The sequence below is a fragment of the Synchiropus splendidus genome, chromosome 19 (assembly GCF_027744825.2).
Source record: "Synchiropus splendidus isolate RoL2022-P1 chromosome 19, RoL_Sspl_1.0, whole genome shotgun sequence".
Lineage (NCBI taxonomy): Eukaryota > Metazoa > Chordata > Actinopteri > Syngnathiformes > Callionymidae > Synchiropus > Synchiropus splendidus.
Genome location: NC_071352.1, coordinates 9,280,043 through 9,298,836, shown reverse-complemented (window position 1 = coordinate 9,298,836; position 18,794 = coordinate 9,280,043). Strand labels below are relative to the sequence as shown.

General features: G+C 42.4%; 1 protein-coding gene across 2 annotated transcripts in view; it reads right to left on the bottom strand.

Annotated features, from left to right (window-relative positions):
• Positions 1–253: 253 nt before the first annotated feature.
• Positions 254–18,794, bottom strand: part of olfm2a (olfactomedin 2a) — a 69,351-nt gene continuing 50,810 nt past the window's right edge. For both annotated transcript variants that reach the window (XM_053851837.1, XM_053851835.1), the window contains exons 2-6: positions 18,189–18,338; positions 9,860–10,015; positions 6,363–6,582; positions 4,849–4,955; positions 254–994 (exon numbers count right to left, since the gene is read on the bottom strand). In XM_053851837.1, coding sequence (XP_053707812.1) covers positions 320–994; positions 4,849–4,955; positions 6,363–6,582; positions 9,860–10,015; positions 18,189–18,338 — 1,308 coding nt within the window. In that variant the 3' untranslated portion in view covers positions 254–319. The remainder of the gene's footprint in view (positions 995–4,848; positions 4,956–6,362; positions 6,583–9,859; positions 10,016–18,188; positions 18,339–18,794) is intronic.

Sequence of the window (18,794 nt, the reverse complement as noted above, 5' to 3'; positions counted from 1 at the left end):
AGCGAGGAGACTAAACGCTCGTGAATGGTAAAGGTTGATATTTATTTCTCTTCACAAATCAAAGGAACCATGCTGACTCATCACAGAAACAGAAAGGAAAACACAAGCACTCAGTCCCTGGTGTGTTTGTCCGACGTGGTGAATTGTAGCACTCTATGAATAGATTCTTGGTTACAAAAAGATCCAAGCCCCTCAACGATTAAGACCCCGACCCGCCCATTTACCCTCCCCCTTCCCGCCCCCGATCCCCTCCTCTGCCCGGCTCCGTGTCACCTTCCCAAACGACGATAACAGCATTGAAGAGTCAGTCTGCTGGTCCTTAGTCTCCAGAAGTCTTAATGACTTGGAACAGTGTGACGTTGTAGAGCACCTGGTGTCCATTGTTCCAGGTGTACAAGACCCTCTCCCGGGGGTTGTAGTCCATCATGGAGATGTGCGAGTATTGATTGTGGAATGGAATATCTGTGTACTCGTAAGTGGAGGTGTTGGTGTAGTAAGCAAAGTAAATCTTGGCCCCAGCCAGGTGGGAGTTGGTGACGTAAAGCGTGCTGCAAATCATGAAGGACTCCCCGGCGCTGCGCTTGGGAAATCCCGTATCCCACGTCTGCAGCACCTCCAGACTCTGCGGCTCCAGCCGGCTGATGACGATATTCCCGGCGTTCGGAATGGTGGTGTAAACCGCCCACAAGCCGTTTTCATCCGCCATGAGGTCGATGTCGGAGGAGCCGCCCCAGGAGTAGGGGAAAGTGTTGTTGTATCCGGCTCCGCTCAGACTGCGCTGCACCAGGACGCTCCGGGAGCGGAAGTGGTACTTGATGATGATGTTGCTCTGGTACTTGTTGTAGTAGAGGGAGCCGTTGTAGACCACGTGACCCGTGCCGGCCCAGGGGTGGGGCAGTAAGTGCTGCACAAAGTTCTGGCCCTTCATGAAGTCGTTCATGGTGCGGTACTCCAACACACGACGGCCCTTGTAGTAACCGTCCATGGACCAGACCTGAAAGTAGACGCACACATCAGCATAGTTTCTACTTTATCTTACCTTTGTCCGCAGTATTTAGAGCCACTTTTTTTTCATTAAATCTTGTCACATATACTGAAAAAATAATGGAGGAATAAAACGCCTCGAGCCCTTTGACAATAAACAACAATCCTCAACCAAATATGTTGGTGTCTAGTATGCGGCAGAAATATTAAACGCGACTTTTGTTTCAATAAAGTTGAGCTCTTCATTAGTTTTGCTCGACTGCAGTTTCCAGTGAACACTGGTGAAAAACACATGGGGAGACAACCAATGAGGTTCTTGCAGGCAAGCATGAAATGGAATCATGGCTGCTGCACAAAAACAAACTATTCACGGAAACGAAAATTGCTTAGTCAACACCGTCAACACCCCTCACACACACACACATCTCTATTTTTGTGGGGTCCGCTTTCCTCAGCATCTCACCCTTAAACCTAACCATCCGAAACAAATAAATAACCTTAACCAGGGCGTCAACCAGACCTAAACCCAATTGTAATGACCAAGTTATTTTGACATCTCCATCCTCATATTGAAGCTTAACCTCGTGGCGTTTCTCGTGGGGACTGCTCATTGCCGTAACCCTTTCCCCAGCCTCTCACCCTAAACCTAACCATCCAAAACACATGGCTGACCTCAACCATGACTCTCAACCAAACTTGAACCCAAATGTAATGACCCAGTTATTTTGAAGTTTGAATCCTCAAATTGAGGTTTGGACGTGTGGGGTCCGACACAAGGTCCCCACAAAGGCATAAGGTACTGTTTTGTGGTCCCCACAAGGCAGGACAAACAAACACGTGTGCGCTCAGACATACTCCTCTTAATAAAAGGTATGTGGCAGGCAAATTCACCGTAGTCCCACAAGAGGAAGCAGCTAAGTCAAAACAAGTTTTGCAACAACAACCCACAAAGCCACAGAGAGAACGCGACAAAAACGCAGATGTCAACCTCATAATAGGGCCACGACTCCATGATGCAAACAATGACTCCACAAAACAACTCTTAATTTTACGACGCAAACACCGACTCGACCACACAAAAACCCACTTCATCACAACCCAAATGCCACCTCACCGGAACAAAAGGTCGACACAACAAATGTAAATGCCAAAGCAACAAAGCGTCCAAAGCATAACGCCCTTGCACGCTCGAGTTGTGCGGCGAAGTTTGGTGGGATGACATTTGTGTGAGTGGCGTGGAGTAGTGAAGGTAAACCATTGATAAACAGAAGAGGGGAGGCAGGTAGGCCTCACAGTAGCTACACTTCCCTACTCACTTTGGAGGCAAACTTCATAGATAGTAACGCTTGCAGTGGATGCAGTGCGTTTCGACTTTGCACTTGTGCATTCTTGCATGTGTCTACAACAACTATTGATCCCTGCCGCTGTGTGGGAGTGAAGACATTGGCCGCACTTTGCAGTCAACCACAGCTCCTGCTCTCTGCCCTTTCCAGTCCACATTTACAGAAAATCGATCCATTTAGCAGCTCTATCTTTTCCAGGAGCAGCACGGCGGATTACTCCACTGACATGGCCCCTCTCTGGCTGCCTGTCTCCATGTTTCCGCTGAGGCACAGTTCGCCTCTTAATTGATTCAATTAAACTGCACTTGGCTTGGATATTTATTTAGTTCTTAACATATCAAGAGGAGCTTTGCCCAGATGTACTGTGGATCTACTTTTAATGCCCCCGCCGACATTTCCTCTCCACTTTACCCCTCTTTTTAAAGCTCCGTCCCAGTTGAGCGATAGGCACTTTTCTTGCCGAACATTTCTAGAGGGAGCTCTATAGGAGGGCTGCTCAGATGCAGTCGCTGAATTATGGAGGGGTGAGATTATGGCACATTATGCATTGCTTTTCCACTGGCTGCTCCCCGGAGTTCCATAGAAGCGGAGAGAGGACCGACTGTAGCTCCGCTACGTCGCAACTCTACCTGGACAATGAGGTATTCAACCTGAAATGACGGCCACAGACAGACAGGAAATACATTTCAACGTGGTGAGTGATATTGATCTAAGGGGGTCAGATGATTATACATCAAGATTGGGGGCGGTTTGACCTTATCGCTTGGCAATCTAAGCACATACATGATTCATAGTAGATGCCAAAAAGGTCGCTCACAGCGGTTGTGTCTGTAAGTAAGGTGATAGATTCCTATGTACAAGGAAGGTAGGAGGAGGCTGAGGAGTCTCCTGCTGTTAGTAGCTGAAGAATTGAAGAGCACCTGCCTTCAGGCAGAGAGTAGCTTCACAGACAAGATAACATACACCATTTATGATGTTTCCTTTTACTATAAACAGATAAGTAAATAGCATAAACGCGAACACAACATCAACTTAGTCACTGAACCAACTACAGCTGTAGCGATGGGTTTGTGAGGCTTTATGAAACAGCGTCCTCATGCTCAGAGCCCAGGAAATGTTGCTCTTGGTTTAACAATGATGTGAGCTTTCTCTGAAATGGCTGTTCAAACCCAAAGATTTTAGAGCAGAGAGCGTCATCTAGTGTACTCTGAAAATGACACTGTTTCATGACGCCTCACCAGCTCATGAACTATAAGTTATTAAAAGAAAAATGAAAAATAACAACCAAGGCAACAACTAAAAATAAACCAATAAAATTATGCATTATTTCAGTTTTTTTACTCATAAGTAAATACATAAAAAAATAAAAGTGGGATTTTGAATGAAAAGCAGACAAGAATCTGCTTTTGACGCCTGATATGAAAACAGAAGAACAAAAGAATCCACAGATTCCCAGGGTGTAGAGATGTTTTGTCATTTAAGCTTATCAAAATAAAAAAATAATTCCCTGCGTTTTTTTTTTCTTGTTTCAAAATGGATTCCAAAATTCAATTTTCTTTTAAAAAACAAAGAATGACACGTTCATGGATGAAACTCAAAACCATCAGCAATTCCAGGAGCCACAAAAATAAAAACCAATGCAACATATGCCGCAACACAAACAAGATCCAAAGGGCGCAGGTTACTGCACTGTCTTGCAGCTGTCAGAACTTATCAAAAACTCCATCGGGTCGTTGACAAAGATACGGCTGGTGGGCTGCATCCAGTCCACTGTATCATTTCTTATGGCCCATAACAGCTTCACAGAAAATACCATTTGAAACTCCCACAATGCATCTACTTGGACTTGTATGTGTGGTGTGTGACCCCAACTTCCTAACACGCACTAGTAGCGGCATGTTTCAAATCACCAGTATTGCAGAGACACTTCAACTACCCAACTCCCGTCATGTTTGACCTTCTACTCTCTGTTAATACAAACAATATTTTTAAAGATATCTGGCTTTTACTTTGTCAGATGAAGTTAAAGGTTATCATTCCCTTTATGTACTGGAGTTTTTAACCTCCCGAGTATAAAACCCATCTGTCCTCTTGAAAAGATAAACACTTCAATCCCTTTTCATGTGGCCGGACTATTGGGCCTCCTTCCATCCCCAAATGTCCTCGCATAAAACCTCCTGTCAACTGCAATCAGCCGGAGCCATTACTTTGTTGTCTGCTGGTAGTGAATCTAAAAACACTCTTGGTAATTACTTTGGTCATTTAGGAAACTTTAGTCCAAACAACTCATTCGTTTCTCCACTGATGGAGTGATCAGTCAGCAGCAGGCAGGATGACAGAGGAAGAAACAAGGTGCCATCCATCAGCTGCGGAGCGTCGCGTCTGCTGTTTCCCTCCGTCTTCCTGCTGCAGAAAGCAGAGCAGTCGCCCGGCCGCTCGCTTCCCACGATGACTTTGCTTCGACTTTATCCTTCCATATCTGTTGCACGTCACAGCGCGGGGCGTGGATTAGGGGACTTACTCTGTTGTCTGAGCTGGGGATCATCGTATCTGTCATCCAGGAGCCGAACCTCGACCCCGACGCTCGCACGGTGATGGGATTACTGACGCCCGTCAGCTTGCCGCATCCTGGAGGTCGCAGAAAGAGATGGAAGACACGCAGATGATGTTGACTTGTTGAGATTCGTCACTCAAATTCACACATACTTTCTCTGATAAAAAAAAGAAATAAATGAGATTCTAAAAAGTTCAGGAATTTAGAGTGATGTCCAAATGTCAAGTTCCGACTGCTGTTTTCAGAAAACTTTTTTTTGCCCTTTTCCAACTTTTTTGTCACCCCTTAATACTATAATCTGTCTTTCAACAGACAATGTTCTTGTCTCCCCATATTTTGTTTTGAATTTGTCTGTATAAATCCCTAAAATATGAATACACAGCAGGTCAGACTTTCACTTTTGGTGACTCGATTGCTTTGGAATGAAAACTCAATAAATGGATGTTTTTATTTGCATTGATGCATCAAACTGGACGGAAGTAGGAAGTTGAGGTGCGGCTTTATCCTGCCATCTGGCAACAAAAATGCAAAGTCAGTTTGGACAGATTGAAACTTAAGGCTCTATTGCTCTCATCTCAAAAACACATTCTGAATTGAAGCATTTTTCTCGCACCAGTCCTTAAATCCTGCCATCAAATTGTGTTTAAAACAATATTACAATTATTTTGTAATATCATATTTTCCATTTTTTTAAATGTGTATTTCATTTTTTAAATTACATTTTCTTACTTATTTTTTTTACATTTCCAAGATATTATCTCTCATATTTATAGTTCCATAATATTTAATTAATTTATTCATTCATTTATTCTTCATATTTTATTCAATTTAGTTCAAAAAGCCCAATATTTATTCTCTTATATAATGTGCCCCCCCTCATGAGAATGCCTTTTTTATTGATTTATTTAGTACTCAAGTCTAAGTGCCTCTTCAGCGCTACAAAACCCTGAAGGAAATTTTCAAGTGTCACAAATAAATCTTAAGAACAAGAGTCTGGTTGACTTTAAAAGTCAATCTGGAATGTTAAATGAGAGATATGAACAAGAATCTCTGTGGTTTCTCAAACATCTGCTGCGGAATTGGTCTTTAAAAGTTCTGCATTCACGGTTCTGTTCTCGACAGTCTGCAATAAAACCACTGTATTTGAGCATACTTACATGCAGTTAAAGAGAAATGCAGTGACGTTTTAAATAAGCTGATGCTAACAACTTCCCGCTGTGTTCGCCCTCGCAGCAAAACTGTTTAGTTGTCGAGTTCATGTTTATGGAGTTTTGTAAAATCATCAGTTTAACACAGTGGAGTTGGACATCAATTATTAACCCAGTCTTTCTAGGACACTGGAGCAACGAGTGGAAATGTTGACAACGCTCAAAGGTTGTCTGCGCTTCCCCTGGTGGTGACTTTTAATGCAGCATTTATTTGATCATCCGAATTGGGCCGTGTCGCCGCGACATGCAATAATGCTGATGCATATTTCATACCAAGCTTCTGCATGCAGGAGTGAAGTCTTGTTTCCAAAAGCAGAACCCGCTGCCGCAGCTCCTCGTAGTCGTACGCCCCCATCTCCTCCTGGATGGCCATCAGCACCAGCGACAGATTCCGAACTTCCTCTCGGAGACGTAAGATCATCTTGGCGTCGGTTTTGTACTGTTCCAGCACTGGCAGCAGGGGGAGCAGCTGGGTCACTTTTTCCTTCAACTCCTGAAGCGACAGGAAACAGGGGTTTTGGAGGTCATTCAAAGATGTAAAGTGTAAAACACGTCCAGTACAACGGTGCTTCAGAGCCTGCGAAGGTGCTTAAAATAAACCACACACTTACGTTGACATTTAATTGTGACCTGTACGCTTTTGGTCTGTGTTCAATCTGTACAAGCAGCCACCTTTTAAATGTCACACCTGCCAGCCGGACAGATTAGAAAGTTGGATGACCCGTGGCTTGGAACAAATATGAGACAAAAGTTTGCCAGGAAGGTGAAGAGAAACATTTAAACAACAGAAGTGACTGATTTAGATGTGAAGGGAATCTATGCGATCAATCGTTGCGGTGCAAGCTAAGAGCTGAGGGCATCTTCAATGCGTTTCAGGCGACACGTTTCCGTCGACACGTTTCCGGCGACACGTTTCAAGCGACACGTTTCAGGCGACACGTTTCAAGCAACATGTCTCAAGCGACACGTTTCAGGCGACATGTTTCAGGCAACACGTTTCAGGCGACACGTTTCAGGCGACATGTTGCAGGTGACATGTTTCAAGCAACATGTTTCAGGCGACATGTTTCAGGCGACACGTTTCAGGCGACACGTTTCAGGTGACATGTTTCAGGCAACACTTTTCAGGCGTCATGTTGCAGGTGACATGTTTCAAGCAACATGTTTCAGGCAACACGTTTCAGGCGACACTTTTCAGGCGTCATGTTCCAGGTGACATGTTTCAAGCGACACGTTGCAGGTGACATGTTTCAAGCAACATGTTTCAAGCAACATGTTTCAAGTGACACGTTGCAGGTGACATGTTTCAAGCAACATGTTTCAGGCGACATGTTTAGGTGACATGTTTCAGGCAACATGTTTCAGGCGTCATGTTGCAGGTGACATGTTTCAAGCAACATGTTTCAGGCGACATGTTTCAGGCGACACGTTTCAGGCGACACGTTTCAGGCGACACGTTTCAGGCAACAAATTTCAGGCGACACTTTTCAGGCGTCATGTTGCAGGTGACATGTTTCAAGCAACATGTTTCAGGCGACACTTTTCAAGCAACACTTTTCAGGCGTCATGTTGCAGGTGACATGTTTCAAGCAACATGTTTCAGGCGACACATTTCAGGCGACACTTTTCCGGCGTCATGTTGCAGGTGACATGTTTCAAGCAACATGTTTCAGGCGACATGTTTCAGGCAACACGTTTCAGGCAACACGTTTCAAGCAACATGTTGCAGACAACATGTTTCAAGCGACACGTTTCAGGCAACATGTTGCAGGTGACATGTTTCAAGCGACACGTTTCAGGCAACATGTTGCAGGTGACATGTTTCAAGCGACACGTTTCAGTCAATACGTTTCAGGTGTTTTAGATGACACATTTCGGCAACGCATTTCAAGCAACACATTGATGGCGACACATTTCTAGTGTCACGTTTCAAGCGACAATACAAATATTTGTCACCCATAATTCTCGGTGAAACTCTTCAGAAAAAAAACGTCTTGCAGTGGCAACCTGTACCGGGAAATGCCAAAAGAAAAAGTAGATTGCTACAGTTGCTGGCATTCATGACTCACTGAGCTGAGCTGAAGGACCAGATGGACACAGAGACTTTTTGTTTTTGCTTTTAATACACCCCCACAGTACATAAAGGGCCTCTACAATCAAAACTGCCCCTAGAAACTTTTCGTGATGTGACTTGAGATATTGGGGAAGTCGGTTTGGAATCCAGGAAACTGTTCCGGTCTGCAAAATGACAATGACAAAAGTCTTCCTGAACCTCCCACAGGTTCTCTGTAGCTCCACTTCGAACTCACTCAATATCTTTTACTCTCTATCTTGAGACCACAGTGTGCATCTGCGAGTCCATATCATTTGACAGACTTTGAGTTGAGATCCTTAGCATCTCACTCACTTCTGCCTTGTTTGACTTGTATTGTAGCTGGTGTCTGAGCGGTTCAGTTGGCCCAATATTTGCCTTTAATTGTCATGTGACTGACTCCGTGTTGGGGAGCGCCTGGAACAATTTGGTAGCGCAGGGGAAAGTGGCACAGAGAGGAGACGGCTCCTCCGAGAAATTTGTGTATCAATAAAGCAGCGGCGCCACAGGAGGGGCTGTTTCCCCCTTGTTAAGGTTTATCGTAAATCTGGTGATGGAGCAGCTCTCAGCCCCACAGCGTCACATCATAAATCTCATTTTCCCCTTTTCAAGCAGCGAAAATTTGGTCTCGTTAATCTCCCACGCTGGGCCATTGGCAACTTTGAGCCGCGCGCATTCATCAGTCAACCTGGTCGGGTCAAATCCGCCATTCTATTTTTTTAAACTCCGAAGTCTGCCATCCTTCATTTGAAGATCCACATACGGAGGAGTCACCGGGACAATTCAGACGCTTCAGTCATATAACTGATGCTAATTCCGTAAACATCTTAATAACTCGCTTTCATAAAACATGGCAGCAGCGAGGCTCGGCTATTCATGTCTGTCCCGTTGCTGAGGTGAGGTCCCAAAGGGGGATGGCAGGTTTTGCATTTATCACAGGATCTTTTCATCAAACTACGTCACAGCCCGTGGAGGTTCTTCAACAATGAGGGAAACGTACAGAAGCCTCAGCCGGGACGTCTCCGACAATGGTGTGTTGCTAGTCAAGATCAGGTGCAGATAAACGTTGAAGAAAGAAGGAAGGAAACGTATGAGTCAAGGGAAACGCATTATGAATGAAGACTGAGGGGGAAGGAGGGAGTTTCTCCAGGTTTGTTTTTTACATTTTATTTTATACTATTGTATTTTAAACAATTGAAAATCAGCAGAATGAAGGAATAAAGTACAGAAACATGAGGACACAACTATTGACCAAAGTGTTGGACACTTATTTTCAGCAGTAAATTTGTGTTTTCATTATTTATTGACACTTAAAATGTATGTTTTAGAAAGAAGAAACATTTATATTCAAGCAAAAATGAACCCTGTGAATGAATCCGACCTGGAAAATGTGTTCAGCCTGGTGCTTGTTGATGGCATTATAGTCGCCGTGGTTCCTCAACCAAGTTGAAAAAATTAGAACTCTTGAAAGTGAGTTATTGTTGAGATAATTCTGTTTATTTTCCCTAATACATCAATGTAACATCCCACCTGAAGGGTCTCCCGACCCTGTGATATGAGGAACTGTAGTGGCACCTTGTATTTTATAGCAGCAGACAAGTGTCCTCTTCGAGGACCAGTGAGCATTGTAGCCTCATCATCCTTGACAAGTGTGTTTTCGAGTCTCTTCACATCTCACCTGAAAACCTTTTGGGTTTAAACTCCGAGGGTTTTCCGACGCCACCTTCAGCTTCCCGTCCACCACCTTCATCAGACCCTCGGTGTTCCTGACGTACTGCAAATCTCTGTAGGTCCTCAGGTCCAGCACCTCCATGGACTGACTGATGTTCTGAACCTGTCACACACAAAAAGAACAATACGCGTCTGAGAGGAGAATCCAATCGTCACACACATTGTCTCGGTGGCCGTACTCCCGAAAGACAATTGGTTTACCAATTTATCGAGCGTTGAGATGACAGATGGTGAATCCCAGAGCCGTGTGATAGATCGGTTAGCGGAGGCATGTTTCGGTTCAATTGTCCTCTTGTAGCAGGAATGTGAAGGGGAATTGTCATTAGGCTTCATGGTTCTGAAGCAGAGCATTTCATTTAGATGAAAGTGGTGTTTTGTATCCAACCATTTGCATTGTGTGGGGACCGTAAAAATATGAGACAAAAATGGATCCAAACCTTATGTATGAAACATTACACTGATATTTAAAGTGTGCACCCTTGTATGACTCATTATCATATATATTTACTTTCGAATGCATGTGATTTAAATCTTGCTTTCAGTCATTTGCAATATCTTCGTTCCCAAAAAGGCATCAGGCAGGTTGGAGGAAACCCAAACAAAGTGCGGTTACCCACTCTCTCCATATTCCGCTTTTACTCTCACACATTATTCATCTCATAACATTATCGTATATTCTCTTCTGTCTACTCAATATTTTAAAATGTTAAAAATAATTTATTGTTGAAATGGGTAAGCGCAAGGTCACATGTAACCCTGGTTCTACGAACCCTTTGCATGGAGTAAAACTACCTATTGGAACCCCGGTTCTAGAAATGGGCTGAACACAGAAGCAGGACCTTTTATAGAGGGAGGCCATACTGTCCCCTGCAGGCCAGGGTGTGCATGACTCTTTCTTAACACCAAGGCGGAGCCCTGGACGTAAACTCATAGTGAAGCACTTTCATTTGTTGCAAAGCCAAAATGCGATGTAAGAATGTTTTATGACTGTTTCTAAATATATTTTCTTTCTGATGTTATACATTCCTCTCAATTTTTGGTGTCGGTTTTTCCTCCCTTGGACCTTTTTCCCAAAGTCAATCATCTATTTTGATGATCTTCAAGCCTAATTTGGTATTTATTTTAGTGCAAAATGATCTATGCCATAAGCATTTATCTCGGTCTGTCTGTTCGCAAAATAACTGGATGAACAGATTCCATCATTACATTTTGTTGGTGTTATGAATTACCAGCTGGATCCAGTACCTCACTCTTCGTGGACAGACAGTTGCAGCACAAGCTCCACAAACTCCATCAAAATAAGATCAAATGTTATAGACAAAATAAATAATAATGAAGAGATTTCAGATGTGCGGTAGAGGTTACTACAAATCCATTTTTTCGGTTCACATTGGCCACTCTGGTTTCCTCCCACTGTTCAAAAACATTCAGGTATTGAACATTATATTCCCCTAATTTTAGAAGTTGAATTGTTTTTCCAATATATTGCCTTTTTATAGAACCTTTTCCAGTCTTAAAAATAAAGTTTTCCGGATTTCTTTATTTAACTTCCTGTTCAACATGTTTTCTCGCCCTACATGAACACAAACTAGTGATATTGATTGAGCAGAGATGCTATTTACAGAATGCGCAGTAAACAAGGCCCATGCCTATAGACATGGCTTCAAGAAAACAGCTTTATTTTGCGAACACATGGCGCTTGCTCACGCGCCCACTGCCCACTCTGAAGCTGCATAACCAGCCCACGGTTTCATGAACGCCCTCATCATCTCCTGCACGACACGCTAAACTGGCCAGAAATCATTGAAACATTGACTCATGTTTCATCACTGCAGCTGCTTTTAGGAGGCTCGGGCGAATGTTTGCAGAATTTCACGTCGGCTCGACATGAAAACAAAAAACTCGCAAAGGTCATATTTTGGCACCCAGTCTGTTTTGCAGCAAATGCCAAGCTTGCCTCCTCTCTGACAGCCCACTCAATTACTTGGTGACCGAGCCCACACCGCTCTGTCCCTCAGCCACTGGGAATGTCCAGGGAAAGATTTGGTGACTTTGACAGACCTAAAAGTCTTGTCCTTTTCGATGGTTGCTCCATCGACTCGCTCAGACTGTCGGATCAGGTGAGGTGACCGTTTCAGAACAAGCGAATCATGAGCCTCCTTCATGATCTGACGATCTGACGAGTCCCATTCAACAGAACCTGTCCACACAATCGACCTTTAGCTGCTCCTCAACACATTCTGACTCGCAGCTTTCCCACCTCTTGAATATCACCGATGACCCTGACTTCACCCCCGACTAAGAGTTTGTTATGTAAGAATTGTATTTCGGGAACAAAAGAAGAAACACTCCAGATTTTTTAATTCATAAATAATACATTCAGGCTTGACGCTACTGTAGAAACACATTATGTGTCAGACAAGTTGCCAGCTAAGTATTGAAACTTGATGCAAGTCTACATTTGACATGAAGAGTCTGTTGAATCACCGAATATAAGGAGCAAGGCAGTTCATGATGCCTTGTATTAATGATACTCAATACTACAAAAATCCCCTCCTCTGAAAGAAGACTCTTTAATACCATGATCTATGAGCGTAAAGCTTTAAAATGCTTCATAAAAAATATGGATTTTCATTCTTTTTTTTTTTCGGGGAAAGTCAAGTACAGATCTAGCCATTCATAACCACAACAGTTCCAGTTATAAGAGCCAGAAATGTGTGTTGTTGATCAAAGATAGTGAGAGTAGGGAACCCTAATCCATTTGGGGACTGCAGGCACGAGATTTCCACACACTTTTGTCTTGATATAATGTTCCCATGCCAGGCTTTGTTGCTGTCTGAGTGCCAAGCTGCAATTACTATCCACTTCTCTTGCAGAAGATGCCACTTTTCTCATGTGTTCTTTAATTCCTGAACAGCTAGATGTAGAGGTCATTTCGGTTCACTGATCCAGCGGTTGTTTAAAGGTCAGCAGCAGAGCCATCGGACAGGAATCTGCTCTCAATGATGGCCAATCGAACGTGACAATGAAAGCAGCAAATGCTACCCGGTGTCCCAGATGTACCTCGCATTGAGCCATGTTGCCATTTTCGCTTGGGCTGCTGACATTGCTCAAAGTAGGAGGGGCTAAGAGCGTCTGTAGAAATGCAGCAGTGAAACACAACCGTAACTGAATATATCTGTCTTGCGCATCTTGTGTTTTAGAACATGTTTCCAAGGCAAAGCTGGCTTCAGTGACAGTGTCAGACCCCAACATCTTCTGTAGGTTTGGAACCTCTGAGAAACTAGATCCAAAACAAGTACCGTAAATTCCGTACTATAGAGCGCACCGGAATATTAGCCGCACCCACGAGATTTAAAAAGGAAAATAGATTGTTTAGAAATAAGTTGCACTGGTCTATAAGCCACAGGTGCAGTGGTGCTGTCTGGGCCGTAGAAAGGTCAGTGGTGTTTAAAAATGCATGAGGATTGTTTAGAAAACAGGGTCCAGCATGGAGACCAACTCATGAAACAAGCTGGGCAATGTTTTGAACTTAAATCATGAACTCCTCTAATCTTTAATTGACATTAAAGCGCTCAAAATATGCTCTTTGTTTGACACCACAGCAGGTCTCAGCTGCTGCTTCTCGTCTCCAGTCCTCCAGGAGATCAGCTCTCTGGGTGGAGCTGCGGACATGCAGGTGAAAACGGCGCATTTTGAGTGCTTTAAGGTCAATAAAACGCCTGTGATTTCATCAATCTGATGTTATGAGGCTCAATATTTTGGCAGCATGACGCTCTTTAGTCTGTGAAAATCCATATATTAGCCATTGTATAAGACACAGGGTCCAGACCGCGAGAAAAAGTAGAGTAAATTACAGTATATGAGAAGGACAGCTTTACGTTCGGGCGATGGTTTGGGCACGGGAAAGGAACAACAGTAGAAATGTTGGATGAAGAATGTTGGAGACGGAAAACCAAGGAGGAAAATAATGGTGTGAAGAGGAAAGGGAAGACTGAGGAGGATGCAGCTGCAAGGGTAAGGTGGAGGTATATCAAACGCAGTTATAAGTCAAGACAATGTCAAGACCAGAGCACAAAGAGACCAAGAGCAATGAAGAGGGCGAGACCAAGAATAACTGAATATAGAATACAGAAGTCTATGGACTTCATCTAGAGACACACATTTATTTATGAACTAAGGTGCTGTCAGTGGAACAAATGGTGGTCTTGCCCCCCTGGAGTTGGTCCCTGACCCAGTCTTGACAGCAATACTAGTTTGAAGGCAAAGCAACCGCAGTGTCTGGCATTTCTATGCAACACTGCAGCAACCGAATTTTCCAGGGAGAGGTTACAGAAAGTGTAATTGTTGCACCCCATCACAAGAAGGGCTTAAAATAGCGGGAAGGCCAGGGTGAAATTTCAACAAGGCGAAGCCGCCTAATTGTCAGCTCACAGGTACAGGAGAAATTATCGCCTTTTTGTTCTCACCTGACTTCACAAATAGCGGCTTTTCGTTCTGACCTGTCGGTTTTTTTTTTAGAGTGGAGGCGGAACCACTGCCAGTGACTCCGTCTACATGGTTCAGGCAGTCCACTCCTTTTATTATAAAAGTTTAAAATATTAATGTTTAGGGCTCTGAAGTGTTTCATTTTGGATTAGTCATTCAATCTACTTCAGAAAGAACCAACATGCGCCACTTGTCACCGAACCTCGCTCGCAAACTTCAGTTCTGTTTCTTGGAAACAACCAGTTTGCAGCTGAGATTGTGCTACAAAAATGTAAAAGAAAACATGATTATCCAATCGAAGAAAACTGATGCAACAAAACGGTTCGAGGAAATCTACTTTCCAATTTTGACAGACTATGTGTCGCCGAAGGCTGCGCAATAAGCAATTCAAAAAGCCATTTCTGTTTCACCAAGCGACATTGTTCTGGTCTCTGGTTTGTATCCGCGGTTATGTGGGTTTTGCCTTTCATCTGAAAGCGATGGTTTTTAATGAGACTTTCTTAGTCTGGTGATAATTGTTGAATTCATTCCTCAGAAATAAACTCTGTGTATTGATGCATTTATTCTGATGTGACTGAAAAAAAAGGAGGCGAAGGTCCATGGAACTTAATTTGCTTTCATAATATAAATACATAAGCTGAATGCATTCTCTAAACACAAACAGCATCCAATATTTGCACAAATATATGAATATATGTATATGAAACACAAGCGGAGCATGACAAATGTTGATGCACTCCTTCTTTTATTAGCATCTACACTAGTTTTATTTGGATTTTATTGCAGGTGAATTTCTATTAAAAATGAATGATTTTCCAAGACAGTTTTTACCCAGTGCTTTCTTTTTTAAATCAATAACTGTCCTTTCAAATCAAACTATTTTATCTCATAAAGGTTGTTTTCCCCTCCGTTTTGTTGATCTGTTTTCCCCCACTCCCATGTTTATGAATATTGGATTCTCAAATTCAATAAGACGAAACATTATTTATTGGATAAACATTATTTATTGTCCATAAAACAATAATATAAATAATACATTAATTTTAAATAATAATAAAAAGATAATATTCCAACATATATACAGGATATTCAACACATAATTTGGATTATTTATACTGAGAATCTTTGAATAAAATGTATTTAAAATGTATTCATCATTAAATGATGATGTTAACTATATAATGTGAGGGTTTAACTACACCTTTTCCAATATTCTGCTTGTTTTGGTTTCAAAATTTAAGTGGAATTTAAGACTATTTGTAATTTCCATACCTGGTTTAAATGCGTAAGAAAGAAAATGGATACATTTGAACTTTGAACTATCAATTGTGTCAATTCTTTGCAAGGTGCAATGGCGAAATATGTGATAACAATGAACAAAAACCTGAACCTAACACTGGCAAACTTACCTGAAGAATGGTCACTTTTAAACTCTTTTTCACACTCCTCTTCCAACAGAAAATGGGTGGAACTACCTTGTATTTTTTTCACAAACACATTAAAGTAAGAGCGAGAATCATGCTTCTCCCCAGCAGGAAAGTCTCCGCCCTTCTTTGGCCCCCTGGGCGTCTGCCCCCGGCTAACCAGCAGGCTGGACCATGCGTCATAAAAAGAATAAATGAATCAATGAATATTCACTCCTCTCAGCATCTTCTTCCCTCTGATAGCTTTATTATATTCTTGAATCATCTCTTCTCATGCAAGTTTGATGCTAGCGCACGCACTGTAAATTAGCATACCTGCTATTTAGCATCACGCTAGTCTCGATGAAACGGGAGCAAATCTGGCTGGTTAGGTGAATGAATCACTATTTACTGCTTCATTGAGGCGCTACTTCAGATGGTTTATGAGCTCTGCTACTAGATAAAATGTAGCTTCAATAGATATTTGCATGCCATGTACATCTGTTTTATTGAATATAATATAACACACCTCAGCTGCTTGAAAGGTTATATATAACTCGAGAGGATGAATTGGAAAGACTGCTGAGGCAGTGCAGTGAAGTGCACAAATATCCATATTTTATCAATATGTCATAACAGTGAAGAATATTTTCTACAGTAAAAGCTATATTTTTATTAGTGACTGCTTTTAGCAGTGTTGTGCGGCGATGATATGGTTAAAAAATATGGCTAATAATGGTGGCTATGCTTCTGGCTAGTAGATGAGAAACTAGAAAAAAATGGAAAAATAAAGAAATAAAATAATATAATACATAATAATAACACATATTTCGATGCTGTTTATCAACTTTGCGACTTTTCCAGTTATCCTATTGTGGTCACTCTTTTGTAGTCGAGTGGAAAAAATAACCATATAGACTATATTTGCTGCACATATTTTTGCCTACATTTATTGAACTTATATTTGGATTATTGTTAGAATTATTTTTGAATCTTAAAGTTTTCATCTCATTTGGATGATGTTTTGGTTGGTGACATCACGTTGTGTAATGTGGTGCATGTGGAGTTGGTGCCATTTTAAAATCGAGCACATACATAAGTGACAACTTCTGTCTGTCCAACGAGTTTCATCATAGCTAAGTCGACGGGGCAGCAGTCTTTCCTCTTCCCTCTCCCTGGAATCCTCCTTTTTTATAATCACTCTGGTGCCTCCTAGTTGAACAGTTCTCTCCCTCAAAGGAGCAGTTGCATCTCCTAGTGGACCTCTCTAATGTGCAGACTTCCAAAGAGATCTATATATTTTCCATACCATCCACAGTGCAGGATTTCGTCTGTATTTCCCAACATATTTTTGCACTCCGGCATTGAGCTTGTGTCTGGTGAAAGGAGCGCTTGAAGGAGCAGAGGGTGTCGGGGGAGAAGACAAACTTCACCCAGAATGCAGTATGTGAATTCAGGTGTCTCATTGATCCGTCAGATACGTGGAGCGGATTCTCGATTTACCGGCAGCCCTCACAAAAACCACATCAATGTCAGCCAGTTTTCCACTCCTCCGTTTCCTCCTCCGTCTGGGTCCCTCATTCACAAAAAAAAAAAAAAAAAGTATAAAAAGAATCGATCTTATCAACCTGCTGAGACGACAACAAATGCAAGGAAGTGTTCCTGTGGAGTCTTTTGTAGTGAAGGAAGCAGGGAGGATCAGGATGGAGGCATGCTGATGCAATTCTTTAACTCCAAAGGTCTGACACGCTCACTCTCTCGCTCACCCGAGTGCTCGCGAGTCATGAGCTGCGAGCTTCTCACTGTGGAAGGATGTAGCCGGGATTTTATTTTTAGTCCAAAAAAAACATATATATATATATATATATATATAAAAAACATACATATATATATAAATAAAACATATATATATATATATATATATATATATATATATATATATATATATATATATATATATATATATATATATATATATATATATATATAATGCTATTGGTGTACGCAACATCAATAGATCAGTGAACAACTAGTTAAAGGGATTATTTTAACATTTATTTATTACATGGTGTCCAAGCAAATCTTATTCTAGATGTAAAACTTGAAACGTAAAAGCTGCTAAAGAGAAAGTGTGTGTGTGTGTCAGACATTCACGACTCCAAAATAACCATTGTTACGAGCCATTTTGAATCTCAATAGCCTCGTCTTGTTCTCCAAAAAGTTCCACGTCAGTGTGATGTGTCAAGCTGAACTTCAGCTCATGTATTCCTTCAGAACGGCGATGTAAAGTCCTGTCATGACAAAACTGCCGGGTGACAGGTGTTTGAATGGCGCACAGACCCATGGGAGTGTCAGTCATGTCTCACACGTGTCGACGGCGCTCACCTTCTCCATGAGTTGCCGGAGCTGCCTGCTGCGGGGGTCCCGGTTACACATGTTCTGGGCGGGCGCGACCACGGTACAGATACACTTCCCATCTGCGTCCTGTGCCGAGCTATAAATCTGCCAACCTTCCTCGGGGCTCGGGAACAAACCCTGCAAGAAGGAAAGAAGTTTACACCCAGTTGTATCATCCATGTTTGCTGTCATGTCTGGTGTTACACCAAGAAACTACCAACATCGTGTCCTGCCAACCTTAGTGACACCAACATCCGCCAAGCGTTTCCTCGGCATGAAACATTTCCAATCGAATACATTTATCTCGCGAGTGTTTCTGGGCGAAAAAAAACAACATTTCAGATCGCGATTGCTTGTGCTCATTCTGTCACTATACATTAGCTGCAGATTCATAATTGCACTCTCTCTCTCCTCGCTGTGCTTCGCTGTCAAACCTTCCTCTTCCTCAAAAGCAATTAATGGCTGTTTGAGCATTAACCGGCCAACATCCGAGAAAGAGAGCGGCATTAACAGGAGCAAATAGAAGCCATTAGAGGGAGATGGAGAGCTGAAGCAGTTGGATGGACCTCTCACTGATCTTCTGTCGCCAGGTCA